Below are 19,447 nucleotides of genomic sequence, written 5' to 3'. Positions count from 1 at the left end.
GTGCGTGAATTATTCCATGTAACGATTACCGATTTGTTGCAATTAAGCTCATAAAAGCTCGGTATACAATGTAAGTTCACTGTTGTCACGTTTTGCTAAAGTTTGAAAACTTCCACAAAGTAAGTATGTCGACCTTTTAGATCAAATATCATTTTAACCGCCCCCGATCTCAAGTTGGCTTGAGACTTTTCTAAAAAAAGAATCAACAATAATAGGTAATAACCCACGTTCGGTTTAAAGCTCGCGTTTCCAGAAGAGGTCGCTTGCATCGCCGCAAAGCCGCGAAAAGCTCGGAGTTACCCCTAAACAGTACAGTTTGCCGCGCGTTGTCGACGAAAAACTACCCTCTGCGGTAACAAAAGTCCGAAAAGTGCCGACTTTTCAAAAATCTCAAAAGCAACAGTAAGTGCAATCATCCCCCAATTAATTATTATAGGCGCTATTGTTGGGATTGCAGTCAAATCAATGAAAGTATCGAAATTATTTATAATAGTTTGATCTAAATTTGGAAGGGTAATTCCGCCGCGCTATAAAACTTTTATGACCGCGTTAAAATTTCAAAAGCTCAATAAAGTGTTGCAAGTATGTTGAATTGTTGATTTTTTTTCAGATGGAGCTTGTAACTTGAGGCACCATGAATGGGATCGTCGTCATCACAGATTTGGTGACGCAGTCATCTCTGAAGAGCTCAAATGAAACGAACGAAACGTTGGAAGCCGTGCACATATCGAATAATTTCATCGGATTTGACCAAACATGGCCTACGAATTCTTGGTTGCTCTGTTTTTTATTCACGCTGAAGACGACGGTGATGGCGTTGATCATAATCGCAGCTTTGTTTGGAAATCTTCTCGTGATCGTTTCAGTGATGCGTCACCGAAAGCTTCGAGTCATCACCAACTACTTCGTCGTGAGCTTGGCTCTGGCGGATATGCTGGTCGCCATTTGGGCCATGTGTTTTAACTTCAGTGTGGAGATAACCGGTGGTCGATGGATATTCGGGTACTTTATGTGTGACGTGTGGAACTCTTTAGACGTGTATTTTTCGACGGCGTCGATCTTGCATCTGTGCTGTATCAGTGTGGACAGATACTATGCCATAGTACAACCTTTGGATTATCCTTTGATTATGACCAATGCAAGGCTTGCTGTCATGTTAGCGGTTGTGTGGTGTAGTCCTGCTCTAGTGTCGTTCCTACCAATCTTATTGGAGTGGTACACAACAGAAGAGCATCTACAATTCAGGAGGAAACATCCTCACGTGTGTAATTTCGTAGTAAACAGGGCCTACTCTGTTATTTCCTCGAGCGTCAGCTTCTGGGTGCCCGGGATGGTCATGATATTCATGTACTACAGAATTTATGTGGAGGCGGACAGGCAGGAAAGGATGCTCTACCGGTAAGAAACATCCCATGATTTATTCACACAAGACAGTGGCCACGTATTAAATTTTTCCCAGAACAACACGAACTTAGACCCAAGAACTTGCACGGTTGATAAGATGTCTTTATTTATTAAGTGTGAAATATGGTGGATGCACCGATTCGATTTTTGAATAATTTAAACGATCGATGCGACAGGTAAAGCTAAATTGTCCATTTCAAAAGACGCTTCTCTTTGTGTTTTCTCAAGCAACAGTTTAACCAATTTTTTACAGTCAATTCCCTGCCCTTCTTTGTCATCAAAATTTAAATTCGTCTAAAATTGAGGTCTCCCTGGAGCTTTTTTTATAGGAAAGTAATAAAGAATGTTGAGAGGAGCTCGTTCTTATTTCGAATAATTTGAGCCTCTTGAACATTCCAATAAGTCTGTTTGGGAAATTTGATGTAAATTCATACCGAAATTGCGTAATTCCCTGAGAGTGGATCCTCGAGGGAGTTATGGTAATGTTTCAATCATGAGTAACACAATATCTGCATTCTCCATACAAAAAGGGAAATTGAATATCGCGGGGGTGAGAAGAAAACCTCAACGATTTAGGCAGAGATAAGGCGACACAAAAATAACACTTGGAGAGTGAATTTTTTGTAGTTAGATCTTGGGGGGGCTCAGACAGCTTGACCTACGTTATTTTCCCGACACAAAAGCTGGGATTTATTTTGTTTACACTGCGAAAGTGGCAAGTTTTTGCCATCGATAAAAAATTGGTAATTGCAAAGAAACAAGTTTGAAAAGCGACCTCGGCTCAAAATCCGCTTCGAGCAAAAACATAAACATTTCGAATCCATTCGGTACCGAAATCGAAAGTCAAACATTTCAACATTAAAAATTCTCTTTGATTTATTTGCCGGTGAAAATCGCGAGACGACCCAACAAATTCTAATATTCTGATATAAAATCGCGATGGTGCTTAATTATGAAAAACACCAACATCCACTTGACAATTTCATCGCTATCGGTGAAATGGCTGCACGACTTCCACCTCCACTGATTATTGTAAAACAATACCTCATTATCGTTAATTGTATTATAAATTGAAAGCCTCAATTTCCTTGCACCGGCGCTGCCATAATAACAGGTTTAATTAGTCGACGATTCAGACCATCTGCTTGGAATCTTATCATGTTTACACTTATATTTTAGCAATCTTCTCGAGTGCAAAACTATGCTTTTTGCATAAATCCGGCGACGCAGACAAGGGAAACAAAGCAAACGATTAATATTCATGAATAGGCAGACTTGTCGGATCAAATCGCGATTAAACCATAACGGAAACTCGGCCCTTGCAACATGTAAGGTAATAAGAAAAAAAAACTGACTCAACTATCGATCACAGAAATTTAGAAAGTGCAGACAACAGAAAGTTGAAACTCCTTCAAAACTTGAAAGAATGAAAGAATGGTTCCACTCTTTATCAAAATGCAATGACAATAAGACACAATAACCTTTCAAAACGTAATAAGTGGAATCAATTGTCATGATTAAACGAGATTTCCTCACGCACGCAAGTCAAATTGATCAAAGAAATGACCCGCATTAATAAACAAACATTCCGAACCTTAAGAAAATTGGACTCCTGCTGTCTTCATGGAATTTGACACGTGTTCTCCCCAAATTTGAAAACGAAATGTAACAAAACTCCACCAGGAAAAATCATTACTTTTGGGCTTGTTTCACAAAAACAGCTCTCCAGTCGTTAAAATTATTGAAAACTCCTCAAGATTGAGTTACAGCTTTAATAAGCATCGCTACCTCCATTATCGATTGTTATGAATCTGAAAGCTGTCTCCGAGCCGGAAATAAAACCACTCTTAGATCACCTAATCCTGACAAATTAAAAACTGTGGCAGCTTCAACTAACTCGAATGGATTTCTTGCGATTTAGGAAGAGCTTTAATAATTTAATCTGTTCGTGGAGCTTTTATCCGGTTATAGGGGAACGTTATCAGTGAATCTATTGATATCAGTGACACATTTCACTGCGGGTTAAAAAAGACTATTATGCTAGAGAAACCAAGCGTGAATTCGAACAGTCACGACGTTTCATCGTCAAACAGAACTTTTAATTTGCATGTTAATGCCCTTTTTTCTGAGATTTGGAGCGAAAGACTCTTTATTGCGTTTCTTGCCCGAGGAAAACGTGAAATTTAGGTAGGTACCGAGCGAACGGTTGAAATTAGTTTTATTAAACTGTTTACTGTAATAATTACGCTTCTGAACTATTAAATAATATCAGATCTCGAGACGAGTAAGTAAATATTAGTTTTTATCACTCGACTCGAGCAACCTCCAAGAACTCAAAATAAGGTTACTAGTCTTCAGGGCATTCTCTAACTTATATTTTACTCTTGGATGGTTTTGTCTCTAACTTATTTTCCTTTACAGAAATGTAATCGATAAGTCACGAGGTGAGATTATAGTCTAACCGAGTTTTTCTTGGTAAAACTTGACCCACATGCGCCCCCAGTTTCATCTTTCATCATCGGCTCCCGAATTTTCGCTGAATTTAGAGATATTACTTTAATTGGGATCGTGATTCTGAAGAAAATATAGTAACGTCAGCAATTACCTCGTCTTGGGAAATTCGGAAGATTGCTCGGTAAATTTCATATTAAATCAATCGCGAAAAATGGTTTGATTTATATAATGGAAACGCAGACTGTGCAGTACCTCTCTTAAGTTGAAGATTTAGTTTGTGAGCAATTTTATGATGGTGAACATCTCGTGAAATGAGATTATCAAGTTTATTCCTTTGAATATTGCACGATAAATAATGGAGAAGTTTCCAGTCGATACCGAAGAGAGGAAAAGCTCCACAGTCTGCGACTTGTTTAGTCAACTTGATACAGGGGTAAACCCAGAGCCGGAAAATGTGGAGGAAACAAGAATAAATCTATAAATAGCAAGCAACAAAAAACTCTTTCATAAACATACAATCACAGCTGCTAATTTATGGCGGCGTCCGCCATTTATCGATTCATAATAAAAAATAGTCTCGATGAAAATTAGAGACAACGTAGAGAATAAATAAATTTATTGGATCGTGTCAAGTTAAGTGAGTCTGAGTGATGATAACTGTGGAAAATCAATTCAAATCAAAACGAAGAGCGCAAATTATAACTGAAAAAAACTGCTGAGCAAATGAACTGAAATTAAATTTCTGTATATTATTTTCCTAGCTAATCCTTTCGTTGCCAGATTTCACCAAAAAAATGCACATTTCAACCCTCCAAAGCAAATATTTCCCTTGCTACGCTCGTTTTAATAAAAATAATAGCCCGGTGATCGCAGTAATGAGAACTTCAAACAACTTTACCGAAAACCGATCCGTAATTTTCGATGCCAGGAATTTCCATTCACATTTTTCTATTACCAGCACCGCGAAAAATGATGTAAAGAGTCCGCAAGGAAATAAGAAAAATTGTCATCTCTTGGGACAAACTTTTCAACTTTTCTTCAAGTCCTATATTTGAGAACATTCAACGAAATCACTGACCAACTTTTCTGATTTTTTCTTGTTAAAAATTGCATTTTCAAATCGATCGATGTAATTGCCTCGGTCCATTAAGGAGGAGTAGTAACTCTTCATCTCGAGTTGGCGTAAAAGTGGTAATCTCGATGGCTATGTAAGTTTGTTCGGCCCTAATATCTCGGTAAACATTACGTTTGAAGAGCGATGGTGGCTATAGCCTTTGATATTCATCGGCCGTAAACTATGTTGTTAGTTCGTGCATACCAGCATATAACTTTTTACTGTAAACAGAGACGGGTCACTATTCATAGAATTCATTCAATTCACTGTGGCGGGCAGTGGTGGCGGTAATTATATAAACTCCAAACAGTAGCAGGAAAAACTAAATGTTGCACCCCAAAACTGACAGTGCGATAAGTTATAAATCCTGCAATGATCTCATGGCATCAAGCTTGACATTCATTCCGACACATTTCTGTATCCGTATTACGATTCAATTCCCGATGCGCCCTTCATCCGCCACCACTGATGTTACCCTTGCAATAAACCGGCATGCCCCAAGTAAATTATAAAATAATGGCTATTTGTGGCCAAAATTGGCAGTGGGAGTGCGACTCAGAGCGACACTAAATTCTATTGCTCCCGTTGTAATGTTAGTAAACCTTTGTTTATTGTTACTAACACGTAAAGCCGCGATTATTTTTTCTGACACAATTATCGCGTGATTGATAAAAACTCAGAGCACGTTTTCCAGCGATTTCAATAAACATCAGCAGCACAGCTTTCATCATGCTTAAACACAAAGTTGCAAAGTTTGACGTGAAAGAGCATTAAAAGGATATGAGATTACAAAAATGGCTTCCAAAGTTTATAATGGAAATATACATAAATCTGGAATAAAAACTTGTGTTCTTTGTGTTGTTAAAAATAGACTATAATCAGCCCTAATTGGGCGTTGTCTAGTTGCGGCAAGATATTAAGTTACAACGAATGTAAAAGACCATTAATACTCGAGGAATTTTACAGTCGACGTTTAAGTTCTTTTCTTTTTCTAGGATGAAAACTAGACGTTGCTGAATATTTTAAGCGGCTTCAAAGTTGATGAAGAGAAGTCATAAAATAGTACAAAGTTTACTTATAGCACCTGTTAGTTCACATCGTAAACCAGCGAACTAATGACACGGGCAATGAGAAAAACACGTCCATATCTAATGAAAAGTCAGCTTTATTTACAACATTAAAACCCCGAGATATTTGAAAAATTCACAACGATAAAAAGAGAAAATTCGAAACGCTCGAAAAAATAAAATGTGGTAAGCCAATATTAGGTAACTAAATTTAATCAAAACTTTGCCGCCTGCTGAGTTTGATTTACCGTTATAATTCTACAAAGTGCTGCAGGCTACAACATATAAAAATATTACGTCACATATGTAAATCTGCTTGGCTACATTCATAACATTTCAATAATTACATGAACTTTGAAGTGCTTTTACAACAAAAGCAACATTCACAATTACACCCACAATTCAGAGTTTCAGTTGGAAATGTACAAACTCTCCCGAGCTCCTCCCCCACACTACTTCAACTTTTACCTACATCAAGACAAAAAATCATCTCTACTAAACCCAAATTCGTTCCAACTTGTAAAAACTCGAGCAAAACATACAGGCGTAAAGTAAACTCAACACGTTAAATCGATTCCATTTGAAGCAAAAGAGTCAAAGAGCCGCCACCGTCTGTATCAACATAATTCAATTCGTCCTTTTTCTAGTAAAAGTTTGTTCGAAATAATCGTCTTTCGAAGGTGCAAACGCTCGCTTTTTGTGAACTTAGACTAAGTTACTAATTAATCCGAGGAAAGTTTATGTTAAAACTTGACGAGAGAAGGTTTGGTGTCGAACAATAAAGCAAAAGTAAGCAATTTTGCGAAAGTTTGCGGTCGACGAGAGGAAAAATAGATGAAAGGACAATGGGAGGTATTGTTTCAGTTGTTGTGTCATCGGTTTTCGACATTGTGCACATGAGACTTGGAGTGGAGGTTAAATTTTCTAGTGACAACGCTTTAATTGAAATTTCCGATAAACGGGCTTTGTCGTGTGGGTGCTAAAACCGCAACTTTTGCGATGTTAATATCATTAATTTACATTTTAAACCCACTTTTCCGTTTTGGACGATTTATCATGAGTTTCATTCCATGTGGAAATATGCAAAGCGGGTGGTTAAATGAATATAAAATATGCAAGTTGAACATTAGATTCTGTTTTTTTCTTAAGCACCGACAGACAGAATCCGACCACTTCAAGTATTTAAAAAATCCGAAAAATATTAAATTCTTTCCCTGGGACGCAAAACTTGCAGAAATAACTTTGAACCGGAAAAAATAGACTAAACTTCACCCTCTTTCGTAACTTATTAATATTTCACCCGGAGCTAATTTCAGAATCAAAATTCGTATACATAACCACCCCCTGAATAAAACATTGCTCATTCACCTTACGGTTCATTAACGCCCCGTTATCCCAGCCGTCAAGAAATTTCAATCAACCTGATTTAAATTACAACTTTCACAACTGATTTGCTCAATTTTCACGAATTTCCCAAGTTACGATGTTGTAAAACTCTCAGACCGCAACAGGATCAAAAAGGTAGACGCGTCAATATTTGAGAGGTCTGGACCGCAGGTTTTTCAGGTTGGGCGCTAAAAAAATTCCTTCGTGCTTTAAAACTCTCGTAAAGTATTGATTAAGAAGGCTTAAAGCTTCATTAATCATTTCTGAATTAAGTCGAACTTTGTTTCAATATTTGTACGAAGGAAGCTCCAAACAGATAGAAATGGTTTAAGAAGACCCCCTTGTAAAGTAATGCGTGTATTGGTGGTTGCTAAAAAAATCTGTTTGCTTTTGTGACTACTGAATAAATTTCATCTTTAATGCGATCAGAATCCTAATATTTAACCACCGAATTTAATTCATTAGTAATGTTAACGGAATGTTATTTTATTCATCCCTGAACAGCTCAGAACAGGTTTGAAAATATGGCTGCACATGTGGAATCCATTCTGCCCCAATTCACCTGCACCCCACGTACTTGGAAACGTTGTGTTTTTTAATGCATATTTATGTTTCCAGAACAAACGTGTCCGTCGGAAAAACTCCAACTTTCCTCGCGGATTTATTTTCAGTAAGCACATTCCAAAATATATTCTGATGGCATCGAGGATAAGCTCGGTCCGACAAGAATTCCGCTTTTTCTAGATCAATAACCAAGTTTTTGATCCCGAAAATCAGCAAATATTCAAGTTGATGACCCAGTATCCGGCCATTGTTTTAAACAAAGGATGTGCTCAGCGATACCGATAATATTGCGAGGACGATCGTTTGATCCGTCACATTCGAGAAAAATTATAAAAGAGGAAATTTCTAATAGATGCATATAAACTGAAGAGCATTGGAAATTTCAAAACCTGTCGCAGTGTTAAAATTGTTTATCAAAGCCATCGAGTTTTTGTCGGCGCATCCACCAATTTTCGTATAAAAGTTCCGATTATAAATCGCAGTAGTGGTAATGTTGAGATATTTGTATACGCAGATGGGGAAAAGCTCGACCTGGCCCTTATTTTTTCTTGTTGGTAAAATTTGCATACCCACTCTATCCACCCACATAAATTTGTCGAAGACGAGAAATTGGTGTTTTCGATAATATAATATGCTTCTAAATCTCACCGTTTTGTTAACATTCCCTCAGTTCTTTCTAAAAGCTCCGCCAACACAAACTCGATACAAACTTGAGCCCAACTGGATTTAAGAGTTAATTTAATATGAATCTCATAAACAGGCAGGAAAAAAACCAAGCACTAAAAAAACATAAATTCTAAAATTAATTTCTTCGTATCACTTTATTTCCACCTCCGTAGTGGGTTTGAAATTCCTACTCGCGGCTTCCTTTTCATCGCAATCTCTTCCATTTTTCTCTCATAATGAAGTCCGAATTATCAATTAAAAGCTTGTTCTCTTTGACAAGCTCGTAAACAAAAGACGCCCAAACCTGTAATGAATATACGGGTTTGCAAGCCGGCTGCTTTCCTTATTTATGTTGCTCGATGGAGCGTGTGCAGGCTCCCGATCAAGTTAAGTTAAAGGAAATGATTCCCTCGAACGGTCCCTCCACGTCATGCAAACAGCATCGTCTCCGAATCGATCCGAGTGTTGCGTTTTTCGTTTTTTTCGTGCATCTGCTAAATTTATAATTAATTCATTTAGGCGTCAGTAAGTGAAGATCGATGCCAAAGGTGGTGATGGCAAGTGTAAACGCTGAATTAAACATCTGGTATCACATGTAGTTACATAATGCATGAAGATATGACAACGTAATCCGGAGAAAAACTGATGAAAAGCTTCTGTCTGTAAAAGAGAACGATGCGTTGTTTATTTATACGAGCACTTTATTTATTTCTTCGCGTCTGTGTTTTCTTTTCAATTACCAACCAGACGAGAGAGAACTACGTTCGGTTTACGACTGCTTTTATTGAAAAGTAATCACGAAAATGCACAAAGGCGAATACATTTACATTTCAGATCGAAAATGTGAAATCAGCCATGAATGTGTTTAGTGCACATAAGCGAACGCACTGACAATTCCGCTATTTGTCCCAGCTGACGAATCCTCAACAACGCGCCACGGACACGTCTTTTATGCTAATTTGTCCACCACCCAAAACCACGCTTCTAGTTCCATAAAAATGAGTGATGCTTCAATGGCCCGAGAGAACATCAAAATTTCACTGGAGAGACAGGAATGACAGTTTACAATAAAATAACATTGTTTATTTATCCGTACGCTGTTTTTCTTTTTTTGCTTCCGTGTGTTTTCTTTTCAATTACCGTCACGACGATGGAACAAGTCCCTCCGGGTTATCCAGCTCTCACCTGAATACTCTGTTAGTAGATGACCGAACAATGACGTTCTCGTACTAAAAAAGAACTCTGGTGAAGCTCGCACTTGGTCAACTGTGTTCTCAAGATCCATCTCTAATCCAAGACCTCAGCACTCCAACTGCGGTCTTGTTATATCTGCTTTCAACGCCTCTTGCCGGAGCGTCACATGTTGACAAATTACCCTACTTGTAAAATACACCAGGGAAATAAATACGTTCAACTTTAATAATATACGAGCCACATATTTGATATACTCTAGACGCGAATTCCAGAAGGATATATGCGGTTTTCGCAAACCTCTGCGGTGTATTTTTACCCGCAATCGTGCTCCGACACTTTTGAAATTCATCGAAAAAATTCCAGACATTTACATGTTTTTTTAAATGAGTCAACAGGAGATTTATTAATTAGGTTTTCTCCCGGCGCATCCACCATTCAGTTGCGTCATCAAATTTTTTCAAATCGTATTCTGGATATCTATCACCTGCACCGCAGTTTGCGCGAACTGCTCCAATTAATTAAAAGCGACTTTAAACAACAATTATACACCTAATTATGAGAGTTTTCGGTGTGCTTTTCCATTAATCTCAGCTGCTCGCCGAATGAAATTGCCGAGTTTCCGAAAACTTCATTAAAAGTTAACGACTCTTCAAAACTTCCATTTTTCGGGTCTAACTACCGGAAAAATGCACCCATATATAACGATTTATCAACTAAACTGGAGATCCACGCAGCAGCATTGTATAATAAAATTAGTCCAAGGTTTGAAACACTACATCTTGTGTTTGTTAATTACTGCAAGTAATACCCGGACCCGGGTTACCGTATTAAATATGCAAGAGCTGGCCTCAAGTGGACTTACAACTAATTCAGTAACTGAGGACGATAAATATGGCTATCGGTTGTCTAAACTTGATAAATACTCGCTCTGAGAGGCTAAGGTTTATTCCAGAAGGTAGAAACAGCAACGTAAACCGAAGTGAGACATATAAAAGTCGCCATTGCCACGTCTATTTTATTTTCCTTCTCGTCTATTTTCTTCCGGGGATTTATGTGCTTCCAGACTCTTTGAGAAGACAGCTTGGAGTGCCGCGCCCCCATGATATGTCACAAAAACTGAGATTTTCAAACTTTCAAAGTGCCGTAGGTCCAAAAACGTCGCAACACGACTTTTCCTTTCAACGTTCAAAACGAAAAACACCGCCAACTGAAACCTTTCGTTATTAATTTAATTAAATTGTTTGCGTAATTATAATTAATTTAGTTATCCTTTCTTTGTTTGTTAATTGCGGTCTGCCGTCCTAAATAACCAACGTTGAGTTATTAATAACTAGATTTGCCCGCGTTATACAAACGCATTTAGTGGAAATGACCATAGAGAAACCAACAAAAGGAGGAATCGGACAAGACAGTGGCAGGTGCAGGCTGTAAGTCAACAATAGCTGGAAAGAATGTTGCAATTTTGTACGTTGCAGTGCGCGGATATAACATAATAAATCAATTCTAGCGTTCTCCTAACTGCTTCATCCTTTATCTGATATTCGGACGTCATGTTACGAAAACATTACTTCCTGTAAGCATAAAATGCCATAAATACGGGAATAAAAACGTTGAAACGTTTTGTGTCCTCTTTATGTCCTTCTGAATGACTGTCCGATAAAAGACGAGGAAAACGGGACAATGCTTTAAAAGAGCTCGTATGAATATCAAGAGCCAGATTAGAAGTGGGTGGAAATCAGCTACTGAAAATTACATCAAAAGTTGTTAACTCAAGAATGAAGTAGCTAACAAGAAGCGGTCGTTATGTAGCTACAGATAATCCGCGAAATCCCCTATTTCTTATTGTCTTCGCTGACTTCTCAAATCTGAGATTTCCAATTGAGATCCACCTTTTCGCCGAACCTAAACCGTAAAACCTATTTCTATTCATCATATGAAAGCTCTCCTATCATCCATTCCACTGAACCTTTCTTAAACCGCAACAACTCAAATTGCAGCGTTGCAATAGTCACCCAATTGAGCGGAAAGTCCGGCGCTTCTCCAGTGAATTTTAACAACAATGTCAATTCTCGCTTCCGCTTTAAAATAAAGCTCTTCCTCGAGGAAACTTTGAAAACTGTGTCAGGTGTAAGCCATCATCCTCAAACTTTCACTGATGGACAAGCCATAAATAAGCGTCACACGGCAACGACCGTTTTATGAGCAAAAAGAGCAAGCATTGTGCGAAAGCTTTCAAACCAACCGGAAAGCATCTTGCATGTGAAATTACCACCATTAAACAGTGGTATTTTGTTTAGTAGGGGAGCACAAAGGGTTGAATCCGATCGACCGTGACGTGCCTTCTAATTCTGACATCACGAATCATCGACAATTTCAGGTTATAATTAATTCGGAAAGCTACGTGAAAGCTGGGTACAGATGTTGCCCAAAAAGCATCTGTCGTCACGTCAATTGAAAAATTCGTTCTCCAGATTTCAGATGATAACACAAACGAGCTTTCACTTGACCTTTGCGTTTGCTTATCATTAATCATTTTGAATGGGAGAGACCTGTGACATCATTAGTAAACAATAGCAACTGTATCTGGATAAAAACACTGAAAACATTAATTAACTCATTGTTTTGATAGCTGTGTTGTCAATCGGAGCTGTTGATGGGGATTTCGCGGACCGTTGGGCGGCAATTAGAGCGTCGTCGAGAGCAAAAAAACGCTGCTAATTAAGACACATGAATACCTGAGTCTTAACGGACCCTCTCATTAAGCAGAAGCACTCAAGCTATTAAATTAATCATGTTGCTAGCTGTAAAATATGCATGGGCAATAAGCATCTTAATGTTTAGAACTTTAATGTACGGTGATGAACGGAGAAAATTTCATTGACAAACTGTCTGTAAAAATCGTAGATGCGCTCAGATCGTTTTTTCCGATTGATAGCAAATATATCACGCTCATAGTGGAAAAAAATGGTAAATCGTTCGTATCTACGGGGGTAAACGTTAAGCCGTACGCATCCAGAATCAGTTCTACTTTCCATGCGATAAATATGTAGCACGTTCCTGCAAGTGGAGCAATGTATAAAAGTCCCCGAAAGGATCAGGACAATTGTTTAGTATTTTGCCGCAAAGCAACCCTTGTAATATATCCTTCACGTTACCACCTCAGAATACAAAACACACAACGTACAATGAGCCATCCTAATATTTACCTGAATTAAAACCGTTAGCACGTAAAGTGCGGAATACTGTAAACCGCCTGATTTTTCCCAGAAATAACGAAAATCAATTTCCCAAAGCTCGAGATTTTAATGTCGTGATTGTTCAACGTTCAAGTTTCACTCTTTCAAGAACGAGCCATGACCGGCTTCACTGTCGTGCTCATAATTTATAACGAAGCTACTTCCCCGCCCCAGAGTAATAATAACAACTCCAGTATTGTTAAAATAATTGAATTAACTTCCCCGTTTCACATTTAATTTATTCTGAAAAATCGTGGAGAGGAAGCTCTCGAACAAAGCCATCAAATAAATCCAAAACTGGATACCTTTTAATGAGAATCGCGGCGAGTATCGAATAATATAAACACTCCTGATTCAAGCGCATCAACACCTACTCAGAAAACGATTCCTTTTGTAAATCCCCCTTTGCCTCTTCCGCCGGAAATATAGATCCGTTCCTCCTTTTGTTTCGAGAAAGAAATCGCATATGTAAAAATAGATCCGTCCGTACGCTCTTCCGTATTTTATTTTTGTTGCCAATTCAAATTGATGTTCATCTTTTTTTCTCTTTGTTTCTTTCAGAAGCAAAGTAGCGGCGGCACTGCTCAACAAACACCTTCAAATCAACGGGATTTCTGCAGGACTGACGTCACTCAGACAATCTGTCGACGGAGGACTCGCTCCGGAGAAACCTCCGGATCCTGGAGCTAGCAGCAAAATGAAGAGGGAAAGAAAAGCTGCCAGGACGTTGGGGATCATTGTGTCGGCGTTCTTAGCTTGTTGGCTTCCGTTTTTTCTGTGGTAAGCGGAGATTTTAAGACCATGCGGTTTTATCTTAAGTTCCTTCAAAACTATAAATCGTCGGTTAAGAGTGTTAACCTGCTAATTCCAGTAAGACAAATTTTACAGGAGGTTAAAAAAACTTAAGAATTTTATTAAAAATAGATTTATAAAAGAACTTAAATTACGAACGGGTTAAAATTGTTCGGCTACAAATTATACATAGTAATAATTTAAAAATAACTCCCAAAATAAAACTTGTAGCATTGTACATATAATTGGAGAAAGCAGGCGATCTTTCTATGATTTTTTTAAAACTTAGGATTTAATAGGTTTTCTGAATATAAAAACGGTAAATAAAAATAAATTGAAATATTTACTGAGCAACGACGTATTATTAGATGTATTGGCTAAATTTAATAATAGGAATAGTAATAATTACTACATTTAAAATAAATGTCTTGTTGTAATAATTATTATTTACCGTTACAGAATAGTTATTTACAGTCGCGTGTGGTAACTTACATGTTACAGCGTGAAATCAGATTGAAGCACGACGGCGTAGCCAGAGTGCTTTAATGATTGAGCGCTGTAAAATGGTTAACGCACAAGAGTTGTATTAAACTTTTTGGCCGAAAAATTTTAATTTAAATAATTGGGTTTTTCACAACTCATGAGAATTGTCACATCTGACATTTGTAAATTTCATCATCAGTCAATTCTCTCAATTTTGTAGTTGGTGCACAAAAAGTACACAAGATGACGCTGTATAAAAAACGTTTTAATATTACTTTAAAAATAGAAATATTGTCTTCATTGAGATAAGAATTTAGGTAGATTCCACTTTGGTGATCAATCTTCATTATGGTAAAGTGATTTTAATTTATAAACGCATCTGAAGAGCAGACGATTTGGGCAATTTTTACCGCACGGCGAGTGTAAACGTCCAGGGCGCTTGTAAACCTAGTGTTTCCGAAGATGTCAATTGAATGTTAATTTGACGTTTACAATTCATGAGGCCAAAATAGTTATTTACAGTCGCGTGTGGTAACCTACATTCTACACCGCGAAATCAGTTTGAAGCACGACGGCGTAGCCGGAGTGTTTTAATGATTGAGCGCTGTAAAATGGTTAACGCACAAGAAGTTGTATTAACCTTTTTGGCCGAAAAACTTTTAATTTAAATAATTGAGTTTTTCAAAATTCATCAAAACTGTCACATCTGACGTTTATAAATTTCATCATCTGTCAATTCTGTCAATTTTGTAGTTGGTGCACAAAAAGTACACAAGATGGCGCTGTATAAACAATGTTTTAATCTGACTTTAAAAATAGAAATATTGTCTTAATTGAGATAATAATTTAGGTAAATACCACTTTAGTGATCAATCTTCATTATGGTAAAGTGATTTTAATTTATGAACGCATCTGAAGAGCAGACGATTTGGGCAATTTTTACCGCACAGCTTGTGTAAACGTCCAGGGCGCTTGTAAATATAATGTTTCCGAAGATGTCAATTGAATGTTAATTTGACGTTTACAATTCATGAGGCCAAAAAAAATATTACGTCACGTCAAAAATAGTATTTTATACAACAAGTGGCTAAAATAGTGCTTTTTTTACGCGTGGGCTATTTATATGCACGAGCCGTAGGCGAGTGCTATAAAGCCCACAAGTAAAAAAAAGTACTATTTAGCCACGTGTTGTATACAATACTTTTTGTACGACCATAATTTAACATAATACTTCTAATCTAATCTAATTATTTTAATTTAAGTCAAAGTAATTTATAAACTATGAATGGAACGTAAGCTACATTAAATAAAAATGAAGAATCTTGTATCCAAAGCTTTTCTAAATGCGAAGAATGGTCCTCCATGTCAGCATCTTTCTAAAAACGGACAGGAATTTTTGATCAAAATTTCCTGAATTTAATCCAGTCGTCGTTGTTGATGTTACTAAGGAAAAATTGTCAATAATGAGTGATAGCGAAACAGATTTTGCTTGTACTCCTCCTGAAATTTGACAAGAAGCAAATGATGGATCTCTCGATTTATTACCAAGAAAGTCACGTATTTTATACGAAAAGGAGTATGAAGGATTTAAGCAGTGGTGCGAACAGAAGACCGCAAGCAAAATATCGGAATCCGTTCTTCTAGCGTACTTGAGTGAAAAGTCGAGAACATACAAATCTTCAACATTGTGGTCCAAATTCTCAATGTTAAAGTCAGTATTATACGTTAAGGATCATGTTGATGTGACTAAATACTATAAACTGAAGGCATTTTTGAAGAGACAGTCTGTCGGATATTGACCGAAGAAATCTAAAGTGTTTTTTAGGGAAGATGTGGAAAAATTTTTGTTGAATGCTCCAGATGACACGTAGTTGCTGAACAAAGTGACGTTAATAATGGGACTAGCAGGGGCTTGTCGTCGGAAAGAACTTTGCAACATGACTATCGATGACATTGTCAAAAAAGAGTGAATTCTTCTCGCCAAGATCCCGGATTCTAAAACACATACTGAACGGACATTTACTGTCATAGGTGAGAAAGTTAACGGAATAAATCTACTCGATGTTTACGAAAAATACGCTGCTCTACGTCCGGTTCATGTGAAACACAGACGGTTTTTCCTACAGTATCAGAAAGGAAAATGTGCCGTACAATGTGTTGGGATTAACCAGTTTTCAAAAATACCAAGTTTAATAGCTCATTACCTAAAGTTACCTAATCCCGAACGGTACACCGGGCACAGTTTTAGTTCTGGGACAGACATCTTAACATTAAAATGACTAGGAGGGTGGAAGTCGTCAAGTGTTGCTGAAGGATACGTGGAAGAAAGTGTCCATACGAAAGTGGAAACAGCAAAAAAAAATGTTTCTAGTAAAGGTGAAAATAGTTCTGTTGATACTGAGAAAAATGAAGTTAATATTCCTGATCCAGAACCTTCAGCTCAGTGTGAGATACGTGGCCCTAATATTACATGCTCCTCGGAAGCTTTACTTCCAGGAATAAACATTAATAATGTTCAAAATAGTACAATCCACATTACTTTTCGTTAACAAGTTTTTATGTTTTTTTTAAGAATTTTAAATATTTGTACTTGAATGTTGAATAAAATCTTATTAAAAATGGTTAAATTATTAATTGCAGCTTGAATTATTTACAATTACATGTTCTAATCTAATGTTCAAGTTTTTTATCACGCCGTGAAAAAAAAAAAAATTTAACGCTCCTCGAAAAAGCCATACTTTTGACGTTCGTAAGGAGTGTCAAAAATGTCATTTTAGGTTATTAAAAATAAATAAAATATTAAGACGTAGAGGTCTACAGTAATAAAACATTTTTGTGACTATTATTTAAATCAACATTATTAAAACCAACTGTTATAGCCATCTAAAATTATTTTTTTAAATACGTAAAACAATGTCTCCTTATGCCTGTTAAATCTTTATATTATAAAAGTGGCCTTATCTTTAAGCTAATTTTCATAAGTAATATAACAAGTGGGCTCGAAATTGTCGGAAATTTTTCCGACAGACGAGTAGTTTTTTCGACGATCAATTGCACGAGTGAGCGAAGCGAACGAGTGCCAATTGTCTGGAGAAACAAACTACGAGTACTGGAGGAAAAACTTCCCACAATTTCGAGCTCCCGAGTTATATTCGTCCAAAATTTCCAAGAAAAGTTTGCTGTGATTGGTTTATTTGAAAAAATAAATGTCTCTTATTGGTCGAATCTATGGTGAGTTGAATTCTCAAAAAAAAAATTAATCATTGACTATTTTGCAAACTACAAAGATCAATTTTTAAAGTCACAAAAATATCAGCGTCGACACAAAATTGTTGTTACTGGATATAGCAGCAATTCGGGCTCAACCGCAAACTCTGAAGTTAGCAGGTATTCGTATCATCAACATTTTACTCTTTAGAGTCAAAAATTGAGTAAAATGTTTTTCGTAGCAATGCGCAACATTATTTAAAATTAAAATAGACGAAAATTCCAAAAATGACCAAAAGTGGAGTTAACAGGTTAACACTCTCAACCGACGAAATGTTAGTACGAAAGTTTTTTAGATAAAACTTATGCCATTGGCAAAATTGTTGATGCAAATCATTTCATTTTTATAAAACCTATCTAAATAGAGAACAATCATTGCCAGAAATTTCACAGAAGTGTGTGATATAAAATAAATAAAAAACACAGGTCTGTATGGACCTCTGTTTCACAGGAATTTATAATCAAGCATAATCGAAGTGAAAACAAACATGGACAGGTAAATGAAAATGTCTGTTGTTTTCAGAGAATATATCCAGAGTCCCAATATAGAAAACCAAATATTTAACTTTGATCTGAGTTGTGCACTCTGATTTGAAAAATTCCATTCTAAAGTTCCTCGAAATTGTTAATGTCATCAGAGGTAAACAAACGTGTCTTGCACTGTGTAAATTTGGAGCCGTTCTGTTTGAAAGCACAAAGAAAATCCGGGCAAAGCAGCAAAATTAAATGAAAAGTTCGTTCAAAATTAGCTCAATATCTCAAAAGATTTTGCACTTCAATTCATGGAATTAACTCGCAATTAAAATGAAAATGTTATCATGATAAGCAGAGTTTCCCCCCGAATTCCTTGTTATTTTATCATTTCATGAGCGAGAGTTGATATTTGTCCGCATATTCTTGAAATACTTGATATTAAAGTTGTTTTTTTCGTGATCAAAAGAAAAAAAGTGGTTAAAAGCGTCTCTTTCGTTCCTTTCCATCTTTTTCATTACGAAAATCGGAGAAGCGATTCATCAGAATATTGTTTCAGGGGGATTGAAATCGCTAATCCATTAATCCAAACGACACAATTATTCCTCCAATCCTGAAAAAAACTCTCAACTCTCGAACGAGTACTTTTCACTTATCGCCCTCCAAAGCACTCATCTGTGCAAACTTCTTGGGACACGTTAACCCACGACGCTCTTAATGCAATTACCTATAATGTTGGTAACGTGCATAACAAGATTGGATAACACGTGTTGGAAAATCATCCGACCACACGTTGCGCAAAGAAAGAAGTTTCTTAGGAACTGTTTGATTTGTATTAATCGTGTCTGCCTCAGTTAACGTTGTTTGTAATCTTATGTTTACTCAAACCAGTTTAATAATTAGTTGCTTCGCCCTCAGGTACGTGATAACGTCTCTGTGCGGCTCCAAACATTGCTACAGTCCCCCGTCTGTAATCACGTTGGTTTTCTGGATCGGCTACTTCAACTCGGCTTTGAACCCGTTAATCTACGCCTATTTCAACCGAGAATTCCGTGTGGCATTCAAGAAGACGTTGCAGAGCTGTTGCCAATTCTGTTCGAAAATGGTTTGCTGGAAATGGCGGAGGTCAAGAGGCGATCATCAGGTGAATTACAGCAACGCGTCGAGCGAAATGCACGTTAATAATCATCTAAGGACAGATCTAAGGGCCGAAGGAATGGTCCAGAGGTTCAGCTACAACATTTCCGAAGGCGAAATTATTAATTTGCAGAGCGAGGAGGCCATCTAACTTGCGGTTTTCTTCGGTTGTTTCTTTGACATATCAAAGGGTATCGGGTGCACTGATGGGT

General features: G+C 37.2%; 1 protein-coding gene across 1 annotated transcript; it reads left to right on the top strand.

Annotated features, from left to right (window-relative positions):
* The first annotated feature begins 314 nt into the window (after positions 1-314).
* On the top strand, positions 315-19,423 carry LOC148167940 (octopamine receptor beta-1R-like). The gene is made up of 4 exons (XM_088045725.1): positions 315-402; positions 611-1,398; positions 13,647-13,865; positions 19,017-19,423. The coding sequence occupies exons 2-4, from the start codon at positions 635-637 to the stop codon at positions 19,384-19,386; spliced, it is 1,353 nt and encodes a 450-aa protein (XP_087901851.1). The 5' UTR covers positions 315-402; positions 611-634; the 3' UTR covers positions 19,387-19,423.
* The last annotated feature ends 24 nt before the right edge of the window (positions 19,424-19,447 follow it).

The sequence above is a fragment of the Gnatocerus cornutus genome, chromosome 9, assembly GCF_029298725.1.
Source record: "Gnatocerus cornutus isolate USDA-ARS CGAHR chromosome 9, icGnaCorn1.1, whole genome shotgun sequence".
In the NCBI taxonomy this organism is placed as follows: domain Eukaryota; kingdom Metazoa; phylum Arthropoda; class Insecta; order Coleoptera; family Tenebrionidae; genus Gnatocerus; species Gnatocerus cornutus.
The sequence above is the reverse complement of the archived record's forward strand: the minus strand, read 5'-3'. Positions and strand labels throughout refer to the sequence as shown.